The following is a 15,768-nucleotide window of genomic DNA, read 5'->3' on the forward strand; positions in this document are numbered from 1 at the left end:
TGACTATGGTGTATGCACTCATGATGATTCTCAACTTTTTACTGCATTGCCATGAACAAAGTAAAGGCAAAAAAGGTGTTTCTTTGTTGAACAAATTGGGATGCAATGTGAGCCTTGAATTGGATGCCATGCAGGAATTTGCTAGGATCTCAAAACCGGATTATGAACATGTTTTGCCATAGAGAAACACACGATAGCTGGATTATAAAGCATGCTTTGCCACAAAAACAGACAAAAACGTGGGGTAAGTCCAGCTAAATGAAGTTATTATTTTGCTGTCACTTCGTCTGTTTGATAACCCAGACCATTTGGTATCAAATGATAGCTCTGTGTCAACTCTTTCATCTAACATGCGTGGCATATATATCCGATCACGGGTCCGCGAGTAATTACTCCGAGAGTAATGGGTGTGCAGCGTTGGTTTGCAGGTGAACGCAGAGAAGTATAGACTGTAAATATGATGCAATTTGATTTAATTTCATGAATTTTTTTTTTTTTTTTTAATTTTTTCATACTTGATCGTACAGACAAGTGCGTAGTCTCTTTGGAAAGCCCCACTTCTTCTCTGTCATGCAATAAGATAGGCCTATCTCGTTGCGATGAACAGTCGCGGAGCAATGTAACAGAGAAGAAAGGGTGTGTTTTTTGACGCACTTTGCGTCAATCGGGTTCTAAGGGTTAATAGGTAGATAGTTGACGATAACTAACAGTTGGAATGGCCCCAATGTTTGCTAGTAGTTATGCTAACTATGTTAACAAAGCTAATTATTTTGACCAAGTTACTTAGTTAACTTAGGTCATGTTTTCTAGCAGTTTTGGAAAACATGTTAGCTATGCTAACAATGTTAACATGCTAACTATGCTAACCATGTGATTTAGCTAATCATTTTCAGCAGTTATGCTAAAATGCTAACTATGCTAACCATGTGACTCAGCTAACTTAGGTAATCATTTTTAGCAGTTTTGCTAAAATGCTAACAATGCTAATGATGTTAACTAGTGAGGACTTTTATTTTGAAACAGTTGAAGGCAGAGGATACAGTTGATGAGTCATAGTTGACAAACAGTTACAGTAACAGTTGAACAGTTGATAACAGTTGAACAGTTAAAAAGTTGATTTTTAAAGGGACTTTTATTTTGAAACAGTTGTGGGCACAGGAAGCAGTTGAACAGGATCTGCAGTCTTAACACAGCCATATTGTATGCTTAAAGCCTGAGACAGTGGCTCCAGGTGGCCTGAACACCTGGCATAGGATTCTAATTGCTCTATTGTGATGTCATAATCTAATGTTAAGTCAATGGGGAAATTTTAGTAGTTTTTAATTAATAGTTTAAAAAGTATAAAAGTTACAAAGTTGAAAAATACATAGCTGAAGTCACCTAAGTACGAAGTTTCTACGTTAAACGGTTGAAGCCGCATTAAACGCACAAAAAGCGTTAGAAGAAGAATAATAAGAAGAAATCGGATAACAGGAGATTGCATTTTCATGCACTGTAATAAGAAGAATAAGAAGCCTAGGAAGAACAGTACAGTGCACTGTAAAAAGCCTAGGAAGAACAGTACAGTGCACTTTCATGCACTGTAATAAGAAGAATAAGAAGCCTAGGAAGAACAGTACAGTGCATTTTCATGCACTGTAAAAAGCCTTGGAAGAACAGTACAGTGCACTGTAAAAAGCCTTGGAAGAACAGTACAGTGCATTTTCATGCACTGTAAAAATAATAAAATGCCTTGGAATAACAGTACAGTGCATTTTCATGCACTGTAATAAGAAGCCTTGGAAGAACAGTACAGTGCATTTTCATGCACTGTAATGAGAGCATTTATGAGGTATAAACCGTGTGTGTGTGTGTGCGTGCATTGTATAGTGTGCAAACTGGAGAAACTAATAAGTGTTAATACATTAATATGAATTGTCTTCTAGAGTGGGTATGGAGCCTAAGGTGTTCTTCAGAAAGGAGAGTCCAGCAGCAGCCTCCACTAGCAGCTCCCACTCCTCAGATGCTGCAGAGCTGCACCTCAGAGACAAAGCCCAGCAGGACCCAGGAGCACAGCTGCTCTCTCTGGACACTCACAAGTAAGTCTGGTGGACACACACACACACACACAAACACATAGTTGCCCTCTTTGAACACTCCCATGTAAGTCTCGTGTCAGCTGCAAGAACTGGTGCCAGGTAGGCAGCAGTAGAGTGTGTGAGAGAGTGAGGAGGACAGGTGTGGTGTGGCCAGGTCATTAAGGTGAGGAGGACAGGTGTGGTGTGGCCAGGTCATTAAGGTGAAGAGGACAGGTGTGGTGTGGCCAGGTCATTAAGGTGAGCAGGACAGGTGTGGTGTGGCCAGGTCGTAAAGGTGTCTGACACCCGCAGTTAATCGAAGGTGATTACAGGTGAGAATCAGGTACCTGGAACAGACACACAAAGTAACAGATACCATGCCTTTAACTGTGTGCACTAGGGCTTTGACTCCGAACTTCGTTATTCGAATATAATTCGATTATTTTAAAAATTAAAGATATTCAAACGAATTTTAGGGATCTCTTAACATTCAAACCTGTAGCCTATGGAGATCATTTCTATAAATGTATTTGGTTGTAAACGTTGTTTTCAAATCAGATTCCGAGGTTTTTTTCACGCCTGGTGAAGTAAAATCGCGAGCTCATTAGCAAGGCTATTATTGGTCATCTGGGCTCCTGTAGGTGACGTTAGCATCCTTGCTGGTTCGCGCTTAGTGAGCTCCCACAGACAAAATAGACACTTTATTACTTTATTTTAAACTTAACCTTCCTCTGATTTTAATCACCTCAGTTATCAATTAAAGCAAACAGGGAAAAGAAATGTCAACACAATCATGAAAAACACTCAAATAAATAAATGTGCAGATAAGTCTGAATGAAAAGCACCACTGGTTGAAGCCTGGACATATTGTAAACAAAGTAGCCTAACGTTAGCTTAATTTTCTATTTTATCATAGTCTACTGGTTAGACTGTTCAGTTTCCCCACGTGTGTTTAAGTTTCAAATGAATACTTTTTCTCCTTGGGACAGGCCCGTTTGAGTCTTGGAAAATACTTTCCCATTTGCATCGGGATTGAGATGATTAGAACTTAGCAGTCAATTTGAATGCAACAGTTTTGAACAAATTCGTGCAGCGTGCTAATGATGCTAACCGGATTTAATAGCAATTTAGCCAGTCGTCTTGCACGATTAATGTTTGGATTACATGTGCATGCTGAGGAGGGATGCACCTGTTGAGAGGGAGAGAGAGAGAGAGAGAGTGCACGGGGCAAGGAGAGTCTGTGTTGAGGTAGGCCTACTTCTATCGCCTACTCTGGTAGAGTTTGACATACTTGCAATATATATAGTCTATTTATTTATGGACAACGTAAGGCAGGAGGTGTGTGTTGCTTTTAATTATGAATGTTCTATTGAACGTATTTTTTATTGATATCGAGACGATTACATGTCTATTGCGATACATATCCTACCTATCGTTTTATCGCCCAGCCCTGTGCTTAATAATAACAATTTTAACACACGCATAAATACTCAGCCTTTAGTGCACGTAGTTGACATTGACTGATACACTGCCCTCTGGTGGACAGAACATATAGAACTTAAGTTTGATACCAATATCGGTCTTACTGAAGACATTTAATGGTTAAAATATTATTAACACATATTCGAATATATTCGAATTTTAATATTAATAAACAAACGAACTTCGAATATGATTTTTGGGCAAAAGTCAAAGCCCTAGTGTGCACGTGTGTGTGTGTGTGTGTGTGTGTGTTAAAGGGAGGAGCACCACAGTGATGCCCCACAGAGGAGCTGTGAATCCTGTGCTGAAGTTCCAGACTCCGGCCACTGGGTCCTAATGAAGCCTGAAGTCTCCACAGAGAAGAGCGTCTCCACCTACAGCCTGAGCTCTCCTGCAGGGAGCTATGAGTGCTCAGAGTCTGGTCTGCGCTGGACGTGTGCTGGTCCAGTCACCCTGCAGTACCACTTCATGGACTGGCATGCCTTTGCTGAAGAGCTGGCCCACATGCAGTCCAGACCAGCTGGTATTCTGATGGACATCAGGCTCATGTCAGGAGAGCTGGAGGAGATCCATCTACCACATTTCCTCTGTTTGGGGGGTTGTGAGGCGTCTGTGCATGATGCTGTGAGGGTCCTGCATGGGCGGGACAGCGGAGTGTGTGTGGAGAAGTGTGAGCTGACCCGACACCATGCCAGACTTCTCCACCCAAACCTCTCTCCTCTTGGAGTTATCTACAACCTCCTCAAATCCCTGCTGTCTCCCATGAGGGTCCACTCCAAAATGCTGGTCTACCAGAGCAGCACGATGCCCGTTTTCCGCACCTACCTCCTGCCTGAGGATGCCCATCTGAAGCAGCTGGTGAAGAACGATGAGGAGGAGTTGGGGGGCGTTTGGAGGGACAATCCTCATCCTGACAGCCCTCTACAGATGGAAGACTTCTACAGCCTGAGGACTGACTGTCCCTCTGAGATCAACCCAGAGAAGCTGATGCTGAGAAGGAGCAATGACACCCCCAACTTCTTTAGGGTGAAGCTTCCTGAGGCTGCTGCCTCCTTCCACATGGAGCTGTTCAGCTCTGCAGACAGCAGGGGGCAGTGTGTGTGGAGAGCAGAGTTCCAGTCAGGTGATGAGAGTCAGGCCAGACCACCAGCAGAGAGTCCGGCAAGGACCAGAGACGCCCAGTCTGCAGTCAGGTTCCCACAGGCAGCAGAGAGCAGGAGAGACACCAGCAGAGAGACCAGCAGAGCTGAGGGGGAGACCAACTCAGGTAGGACACACACACACATTACAGTATACACACACACGTTATACACACACACACACACACACACACAGCTCTCCACCCACACACATAGCTCCACACACCCAACACACCCAACACATAGCTCTCCACCCAACACATAGCTCTCCACACCCAACACATAGCCCCATACACATAGCTTCTCCTCCACCCCCAACACAGCTCTAGATGCCTACATTTTTTGTTGCTGCTATGCGTTTACGGTATTATTGTCTGAATATGTTCGACAAAGGGCAGCTCCAATGTTAAAGGAACCATATGTAAGAAATGTATTTCAAATAATCATAAAATGGCCCTGATATGTCACTATACATTAAGAAATCATGTTCATTTCAAATACTTATATCACTGACAACAGTTGTCCGGCCAGGATATTGTTCATTTAAAAAGTGAAGTTGCAGCCCTCAACTGATGTTGATGTTGTGTTTTGTCATGTCATGTTGTGTTTTGGGCTGATGTGGTCCTTATATGGGGTAAAAAAAAAAATGTTGGGAAATGTTCAACTCTCACCCCGCAAATGTGTTAGGATATCAATAAAAACACACTGTGCAAAATTTTGAATTGTTCCTACAATATTGTAATAATTATTTGCTCTAGGTATATTTTAGGCGCTGCCACCACCTTTGTTCATCCGGTATGGTGGTATGGTCCGGTGTAATGTAAAGGGCACAGGGATGCAGGATGTACAGTATCAAAGAGAATATTTATTAAAGAGTACAATTCATTAAAACTGTATAGGCCTACCCGGACTGATACCTCCCCAATAAATATAACCACCCTCACTCAGCAAACACCATGCCCCCCTCCCCAACTCACAACACTGCAAATAAGTTACTGCACGACACCAAATGAACAGGAGCATTCCCCACTACATGCTAAAACATCTCCACACTCAGCACGCAAAACATGACACACAGCACACCACATAGGACCGGCTGGTCAAAACCAATAGAGGAGAGGGAAAATATTTGCTTAGTTCTTAGACTTCCCCCTTCTGATGACAAGACCCCAAGACCCAAGACAAGAAGGGTCTGGCTTGGTAAGTCCCGCCAAGGAAACGTTCCACTGAGCAGCCCAGAACGAGCAGACGTCCAGCAGAATATTTGGTAGAGGAGTAGCCAATAGTAAGCAGAGCGGCTCTCAGGTGAGCGCAATTACATCCAGCACATGTCAATCAAACAGTCAATCATTCCACAGCAGTCAATCATTCAATAATCCAATAATCCCCTCGGGTCAGTTTCACCACAATATCTAGAGGTAGCTCAAGGCCTTTGAATATTTCCGGAATTGCTCATTTTTGCAGAATTTGTACCATTTAAGAACGCACAACAAAATAAAATGCAATATTATTTGTTGGTCAGACTATATAATAAGGAGAATAGCAATAATAAACAATGTCAATTAAATCAATAGCCTAATGAAATAAACAATAAAAATGAGGGGGGGGGGGGGCAATAATAAACAATAATGTCCATTCAATCAATAATGTAAAAACTATATAACATGGTAAGACTACATTAAAGAGAATATCAATAGTAAACAACAATGTCAAATTAATCAACAGCCTAATGGAAATAAAACAATATTTTACAAACCATAACTCATAAGAAGCGCTTAAAGAACTAAGTGCATGTTGAACAGATATGCCTTTAGACCCTCTTAAATGGCCAAAAACTATCACAGGAACGGAGAGCACTGGGCAACTCATTCCACCAACAGACTTTAAGACTCTGAGGAAAAGAGTCTTAAATTTGACCTAGTGTTTATGACTGGTCGACACAACAGACACTCATCAGAAGACCGCAGTGGGCGGTATCTTGATCATTGAATTAAAATAACAAGGAGCAGATCCAGTCAGTGTTCAAGGCCAAAGGCGAAAGTGAGAGATTTAAATTGTATCATATTGTAGAGTTGTACACCCGGGAGGCCCTTTTTCTCTTTGGGCCAGAAGAAAGTCTCTATCTTCTGGATTCTTGAGATGAATGAGTGCATCTTGATGTGCGATATCCAACAGGTCTCCTAACTGGTCTATGAAGGCCTCTACATTGCACTGCTGAGAATCAGAAGTTCTCTTGGCATTTTTCTTCAGCTTCTGCCATTTGTCGTGAAGTGTTTTGTGTGATGTTGGGGACATTTGTGTGATGTTGGGGACAAACGGGAATCCTAGCCTTGTCCTAGAATACCAAGACTTCTTTGATCACCACTGTTGCACTTTCATGCAGTTTTTTTTTTTTTTCAATGTTTTATGGTAATATTACAACAAACATAAAACCTGCTTCATGGAGGGTAACTTTGTTCCAGTTATTTCAGTCTCTTTCAACCATATAGCGGATTTGCTTCATGTTGCTTCAGCCATTGTCTCAAGTGTATATTGTCTATTGTGCTTCATTCACATTGATGCTTTAAAAGACATATCACAACTAAAACAGGAATTGCTATGAATTGCTCACAACAGCATATTATTGGGAAATACCGTAATCAGCAGATGAGATTAGCAAATCAGCATTGATTTGAATGGACAATATGGAATTCCCATTTCAGATTTGAGATTAGCAAATCAGCATTGATTTGAATGGACAATATGGAATTCCCATTTCAGATTTGAGATTAGCAAATCAGCATTGATTTGAATGGACAATGTGGAATTCCCATTTCAATGTGATCACCAATAATCAATACACATTATCATTGACTGCATGGTCAAATAAGTCCATTGCTGCCATAAGCATATATTATTAAACAATTATACATGCTAGCACAATGTATCACATAATATGCGAAAAAATCCTGAATATGCACACTGCACAGTATGTGTTAAACTTCAAATGTCTTGAGCAACCTCTAAATATTGATTAATGTTGATAAAACTTTGCCCAATAATTTTTTTTATTTATTCAAACATATTGGTGGGGTGAGAGCATGAACTTTCAAAAGTTGAAAAATAAGGACCACCCTAGCCACCCTCCACCTATCTACTAATCACTAAGTCAGTAGTGTTTCGGAATCTGAGTTGGCAACCTCGAGTCATGGGGGAGGGGGAGGGGGAGGGCATACACCGCTCTACAGTAATTTGAAAGTGATTGCAGTACCAGTTTTGGCCACAATCTTACATATGGTTCCTTTAAGTCCCATAGACCTATTCTTCAAAAAAAATATTATGAAGCCTAATCAGTGAAGTTATCCACCAAAAATATTTTTCAGCGTGTAGTAATAATCTACTAACTGTGAAAATCAAATATGAAAAAAATGTGTCAGACCCTATTTTGCCTTCTTTAAAAAAAACGGAATTCCTCCTTTCATTTCATAAACGGACTACAACTTAGAAGTCACATGACTTTACCCTTGGACATTACTCACCGTAGCTTGGTTTGTTTATTAGCCTGGTTAGTGTTGACACTTGACACTTACTGCCAGCCCCTCATGTGAGTAGGAGCACAACACAAGTTACTCTAACATAAAGGTAATTGCATCGCTCTGCGTCATTACACAAATATGTTAATCCATCAAGCAAATTGCCGTTTTGATCAGTTAGAGGTGAAGCGCCCAAACCGGTGACGTCACATGCAACTGTGTTTTGTTATCACCATGTTACAAAAAAACTCAAAACAATTCAACCGATCCTAAAAATAAAGCATGACCACTAGAAGCAATATAGGTGACCCCAATGCATATCATATGGAAGGCATTCAACTAAGTTTTCTATGTAAATCAAGATATATTTTTTCTAAAAAGAAATCCCATCAACTCCGCTAGGAATGCAACCAGTAGGGGGCGATGAGATTACTTTCCCTCCCTATGGCGGAGTTATTAGACTGAACGTCATCGGTACTGGGGTACCAAAATTAGAGTGTGCGTTCTGCAAAGGGTTAAACCGAAGTGATTGCAGCGCCACAAGATGGCGGCATACACAAATCGCTCGGCGGATTGGTCTATAAGCAAATTAATGAATGATTGTAGAATATTCCAACATTCATTCAAGTAACTTCTACAGAACTGTCCAGCCATACTCATAATGTATTAAGTCATGAATTCAAAAGTTGGTTAAATTATAATTCACAGTAGCAGCACTTAATTTCCTTTGTTGTGTTTCTTTTCTTATATTTCATCTCAGAGGCAGCAGCGTTTGTGGACAGGCACAGAGCAGAGCTCATTGGCAGGGTGAGTAATGTGATGCCCATCGCAGATGTGCTGCTCTCCAAGGGACTGGTCCACCCTGAGAAGTATTCAGAGATCAAAGCAGCTCCCACCAATGAGGCAAAGATGCCAGAGATCTATGAGTGTCTGCGCTCAGCTGGAGCTGAGGGGAAAGCAGCCTTCTATGGAGTTCTACTGCAGGAGGAGCCCCACCTGCTCAAAGACCTGAGTACACCTGTCAACAAATGATTGGAAATTACAAATGAACTCTGCCTTTGTATCGTAAACGTGCTAATTAGGCTACCAACCATTAGGCTACCAACAATGATGTTTTTTAATACTTCAAAATAACATTTGCTGAATGAACCTTACATTTTTCAGTAGCCATAGGTAGATGGCTAGAGTGTAGATTTGAACTAAATCTAGTTTGGTTCTTACCGGGGCTTTTACTGCCTGAAATATCCGATTTTGTTTACCACGCTTGGAGTTTAGGCCTAGTGCTGGGCTGGTGGGTAGCCTACTTATTCCCAACCTTTCTCACGGCACATCAACGGTTAGCCCGAGAATTCTCATCGTCACAATTCAATATTCCACTGGAGCTCCAAGCGGATTTGTACACGCAGCCTTACAACACTGTTTACAGCTCTTCGACGTCACGTTAAAATGTCATTTTTGGTACATAGCTAATTTAGTTACACTTATGGTGTGGGTGCTTGCGTTTCTTTAGGAATCCGCCGTCTTGGTTTGTATAGAAATTAATATTAAGTGACACATACACGTAAGAGGTTAGATTTACGTGACGGTTGGTAATAGCCTATGTGACGTTCCGATATGTGTTTCATATAATAGCTTCTTCTGGCCTTTTTGCTGTTAATTGACCAACTCACAATGTTTTCTCTGCAATATCTTTGCCCTTGCCAATCTGCAATACTAAAGTATATACTGTATTTTCATAGGAGAAATTATTTTTAATCAAATTAGTTTTTTCTCCAATACTAATGTAAAAATGTAATTTTTATTTGTTTTTGTTTTTTAATTGTTCTTTTTCATCGCATTGTATTGCAATTAAACAATTTAAACGTCTATCAAGTACAAGGCAATATTTGTGTGCCCAGTATAGTTACTTGGAGTTCTTTTGCTACTTGTTGTGCTGTGGTTATTTAAAGGTACACTATGCAAGATTTTTACCGCAGGCTAATATAACATTTACAAAGTCAATTTGATGGTAAATGAACTTGTCATAGGGGAATCGTTCACCTAGCATAGCTGTGATTGTCGCAATAACGGCCACACACCGAACACACCAGCTCTCCCTTTTTTACTAAATGGCAGGGTGCAGGGAAAGATTCCAAGGAGAAGAGTTTTATTGCATGATAGCAATTGTATTGCCTATTATTTTATAATAGGCAATAAAATTCCCAAAGTGGATTGGGAACAAAGGCAGTATGGAGTCTCTGTTTTGCGCGCTCGCACTGCGCTTCCGAGTTTCCTTTATCCCGGGGAACCCCGATGGGCCACGCCCACTTCGACAGGTAGGTCCATATATGGAAACGTGCATCACACAGGACGTCACCATTGGCAACGACAGTTAGTGACATGCAATATAGCCACAACATACTCCGGCCCGATGAATTGTCAGTCAATGTTCATCGACTTCCAATGGGTAGAGTAATTGTTCAGGTCTCCTAAACACAAATCCAGACGGCAATCGGACAGCACATGATCTGATTTTACCGTCTCTTCCTGTGAATGTCTCATCAATCCGTTCCATTTATGCTTGGGTTGCTTATAATCATGAATCAATAGGCCTACAACATCTCCAATTTTGAATGGTGTGGATTGATAACAGCTAATAACGTAATAATGGGCAATATAATAGAATGAATAGAAGCTTTAATTATTCATTGCATAAAATACAGAGTATCAACACAATGAAATTCAAGTTGCCACTCTTGGTCAGTGCTTTTTTAAAAGAGCGATAAATAATTCATAAATAATTGGTAAACATACAGAAAAAAACATCCCCAATATGCCCCGCCCTCTCTCTTACTCTCACACACACTCTCATCCACCCAGCCCCAAACGCAGCACAACATTTACACACAGAAAATACTCTCCAAACCCTCCCAGACAGAACACCCTCCAGCACACATGAGTAAAATAGCTGCAGCCTAATAGCAGGAAAAGTGCCTAGTGCGTAGGTGCACAGAATGCAATATTGTCCAGAGGTGTTTGAGGTTGATCATGGCAGGGGAGGGGAAGATGGGGGGTGGCCACAGTTTGCAGAGGGTTGTTTTTTTGGTTTAGTGAAGGTATGGCCCATAGAAGAAACGGTTGGTTAGTCTGGCGGTGCGTGCATTTATTGACCTGAAACGCCTGCCGGATTACAACCGCCTGCAGGTTGACCAGGTGGTGGGCAGAGTCCTTGCAAATGGATCTGGACCTGTTGAGGCAGCGGGAGTCGGCGAGCTCGGAGGGCAGCCTATGATCTTTTGGGCTGTGCCTATGATCCTCTGCAGAGCCTTCCTGTCTGCTGCTGAGCAACCTGCATACCAAGCTATGCAAAAGGTGAGTATTTCAATAGACCGGTAGAAGGACACCAGCAGCTTCTGTTCGAGGTGGTTTTTCCTGAGAATTCTTAGGAAGTGGAGTCGCTGTTGGGCCTTCTTAGTTATTGCTTTGGTGTTGCTGGAGCAGGTGAGATCTTCGGAGATGTGTACCCCTATTTGAACGAGGACACCCTTTCCACGCAGGCGCCGTTCAGGTGGACAGGGGCAGGTGCAGGGCGGTTGCGTCTGAAGTCTGTGATGATCCCCTTAGTCTTTGAAGTGTTGAGAAGTAGCTTGCAGGCAAATTTTATGATGAGGTTGGAGGGGTGGGAAGGAGAGCAGTCTGATGTGTAAAGTTATAATAACGTTATAATTGTAATGTAATAAAGCCAATTATTTGAACCAGTGACGTAATACCTTTTTGCCAAGTTATGACATTATTAATAAGTTATTACATTATTGGCTGGTTATTATGTTATTGGCTGGCTTAAAACAAATTGAAAATGTAATAACTGCAGGCAATTATGTACTGATATCACTTTATTGAAGGCTTATTTTGTGGATATACAGTCACCATGGCTGTAGCTTCTTAAACACATGACTATACAAAACCCTACTCTCTCTCTCTCTCTCTGTTGGAGACATGATTATTTATTATGACTGTCGCTAGCATAGCTACTATTGCCATCATGTGCAAGTTGTCAAAGTTTTTTTTTTTCTTACTGAATTTGTGGTCAATGATTCTGGGATGCCGATACACCAGAGCTTATGAAAATTGGTGGGCATGTAGCCCCATAGGTTTTTATTTAAGGTGAGCATTTGGTCTGCACAGGGCACCCCAAAAGCCAAAAAATACAGTTTTCGCTAAATAACTACCTGAATCGTTGCGCCAAAGATGACAAAATTGTTGTGGTATGTTGATTTGCATCCCCCACCCCCCAGTAAAAAAATAAAATGCAAAAACATGGCACATGACTTTAATCGCCATTATATATATTCTGTTGAGATGTTCTGGACTGCACCAAATTCCATGTGCATGATAACTCTGTTTCATACATTTTTATTCATGGGGGGGCCATACAATAAATGTATGTGTACATTTAGTGAATTTACACCCATCGTCCTGTAGATGGTGGTGTTGAGCGAAGGGGTTGAGGATGATGTTGAAATATACATGCTACTTTCTACAGTACACGCATGCACGAATGCATGAACACACACACATAAACACACACACATAAAGACACACAGACATGCACACAAACACATAAAATACATACACACAGGCATTCACGCACACACACATGTATAATCACACACACGCACAGACCCTCACAGATACATAAACACATGCACACACACATATACACAGGCCCACACATGCACACACACAAATACACACTCACAGAAGCACACATACACAAAAGCAAACTCACACATACACAAATGCACACATTCATTTACATACACATGAGTTGGGGATGGAGTAGGCAATGGATGTTTCAGTACAAGCTTTTACGTAATGAATTGCAACCACAGCGCACAGCATTTTGGGCTTTAGCCTAACATAACAAAATCATTAGGTCTCGCTAGCTGCTCAATACTCAACATCCATAACAATGTTATTCAGCCTACTTGGGAGGCCCTAGATGTGTGTTGTGATTTTGGAAGCACTAGGCTCAATGAGAGTGAAGCTATTGAATTTTATCCTCCAATAAAAATATATTGAAAATAGGGCGAGTCAGTTTTTTCCATAGTTAGCAGCTGTAGTATGTTGCTAGGGTGGCCCTAGTGTGTTGTGATTTTGGAAGCACTAGGCTCACAGTCAAGCTTTTAAATGTATCTTTGTATCCACTTTCCGTTTTGCACTTTGTACACGGTCCTTAGACGCTCAGCTGAAAGCAGAATGCTCACAGGGATGTGTTTTATTTATCCACATATGTACACGGTTCTTTCGGATGAAAACCGGATTGTAGCTTGTTGTCTACCTTACTACGTTTAGATAGAGCTCTCTATTGTGCAATGAAAACGTTTCGCCTATGATTTATTGAACCGCAAAACGCGAATCTTGCGAATCTGCCAATTTCTGTCTAACTTTACCGAAGTGAGAAACTTTACAATATTCAGGAAAATGCCCAGTCCGACGCGTTTAATCCATATAAAGTGAAAAAGACGATCGCGGTTTTGCTTGCACTCCAAAAACAGTCCACGTTGTCCAACAAAATAGTAATCCCAAAAATACAATTGGAAAAAAGTAACAGCGTCTTTCCAGGTACCTGTCTTAATTTACTACCACCTTCATTCAAACACTTCATTGGTCCGTCTATCAGACCAACCCCCATCCCAGCCTACAACTTGTGTGTATCATAAAGGGATGGCATAACATATTGTAACACACAGATATCCAATCAGCGGTTTATTAGCGGAAGCGGGAATCTGCCATACACATAGACAATATGACTGTTGACAATGGGCACTTAAAATAACATATAAACAACTGGCTATAGACTTCTGACCAGGTGTACATTAGCGATTTTTACACAATGCGCTAGGCCACTCACTAGGTTGTTAATTGCCACACCTCTGGGCGCATTGTTTAAAAAATAAACGCGCAAAATAAGAAAATGAACTTTGCGTCGGGTGGAAAACGAGTTTTACGCCATGTGCCAGGGTGCAAGATAGGGCCCTCAGTGTCAGAGTCCAAGGCCTTCTACTTTCTGTCCAGTGAGTGAAAATACCTTAACTGAATGAATATCTGTCACTGGTTACAGTCCACATAAATAACTAAAAAAATAATAATACTAATTAATGAAAAGTATGCAGGGCCAAGGACAGTGTTATTATCTGTCCAGACCGAAAATCCCTTATCTGAATGAAGATCCTCGGTCACAGTGGTCTCTCCCTGGTGGATCTGCTGTTTTTTGCTTCCTGTAAAAACAAGATATGCTCTGTTATTTTTATGCAGCTCACCTCTGCACATCAATATAGTCATCTCCATAGGCAATACATTGTACTTCTACAGCCCAATAAACAGATCACAACAATATTTAATATACCTTCAAATCTTTTTGTTGGCATTCAAGATCAGCTGCTTCTCAAAGTTGGCATCTCCCAGCTGGTTTCTCCTGGGTCTGAATGAGATAACAAGACATTTTAACATCATGATTATTATGGCTGGCAAAAAAACACTTAATCTGTATTAAAGCAATTGTGAACTGAGGCAATCACTGACATAATTTGACCAATATAGAATAGAATATTCTATAGAATATAGAATAATATCACCAAGAACTATGATTGAGGCTGGGTATTTACTGTGCTTATTACCAAAGAATAATAATTATGTAATAATCACACTTTATTCTTATCTGAATATTAGACCACCGATGCTAAAGAGCCTCTCTACTGGAGTGCAGTGTTGTGTTTTATGAACAGCCTTCTGAGCTTTGGAAACTGCATGAGTTCATCAAACCCATCTGTGGTTGGGGCATCCAAATAGGTGTCCACTTCAGAATTTTGAAAAACCTGAGGATTTTTGTTAAATCTGAAGAATGACACTGAGTTCTAAGCCGCATAATCAGCATTTTAACATAAAATAGCGATTATTTTTGCTTATTTTACCCTAAATTGGGTTGATTTCAAAAGTAATCACTAAAACCAAAGAAAAGTGTTCTCTAAATACATGTTTGAGCATTAAAGAAGCCATACTATAGTTTATTAACATATTTAATGGGAACATGATTACAGTTACAATAAACTCGGAAATTCTAATCAAAACTCAACCATATTTGTATTGCTAACATAGTGAGTCTCTCGTGGTGTTTAATGCATTTTATCACAATAACAAATTGCACAGATAACCTTCAACTCAGAATATATCCTACAGTACATATGAACGTAGATAGCGGGAATAAGCCTAATGCAGAACTGCATCTACCGTCAGCAACAACCGACAAGTAAAAAACATTTTACTTGTAGTAACACTGGATTTGGTATGTGTGCTTGCCTCCATACTAGAGCTTGATAATGTGCTCTTCTAATATGCCATTGAGCAGCATCACTTGTTGGTGGTAGAGCCTGCGATCCTCGACATCTAGAAAACAGAGTGGCTCTGCCATAGTGTTATCACGATACCAAAATTATGACTTTGATACAATACCTGCCATAAATATCTTGATACTCGATACTGAAACGATATCCAAATCCTAAAATATCTGGAAAAGAAAGGACGCAGGCCTCCTCCAAG

At 40.8% G+C, this 15,768-nt stretch overlaps 1 protein-coding gene across 4 annotated transcripts in view; it reads left to right on the forward strand.

Moving 5' to 3' along the window:
- The window catches only part of LOC121683770 (NACHT, LRR and PYD domains-containing protein 1 homolog), a 31,774-nt gene that overhangs the window by 13,231 nt on the left and 2,775 nt on the right, over positions 1-15,768 (forward strand). For 2 of the 4 annotated variants that reach the window (XM_042063583.1, XM_042063584.1), the window contains exons 1-2: positions 1,855-2,078; positions 3,797-4,806. In XM_042063583.1, coding sequence (XP_041919517.1) covers positions 1,933-2,078; positions 3,797-4,806 — 1,156 coding nt within the window. In that variant the 5' untranslated portion in view covers positions 1,855-1,932. Of the gene's footprint in view, positions 1-1,854; positions 2,079-3,796; positions 4,807-8,950; positions 9,438-15,768 lie in introns of those variants that run through there. The other 2 variants (XM_042063582.1, XM_042063585.1) reach the window with 2 other exon arrangements.

This window comes from Alosa sapidissima, chromosome 15, assembly GCF_018492685.1.
Source record: "Alosa sapidissima isolate fAloSap1 chromosome 15, fAloSap1.pri, whole genome shotgun sequence".
NCBI lineage: Eukaryota > Metazoa > Chordata > Actinopteri > Clupeiformes > Clupeidae > Alosa > Alosa sapidissima.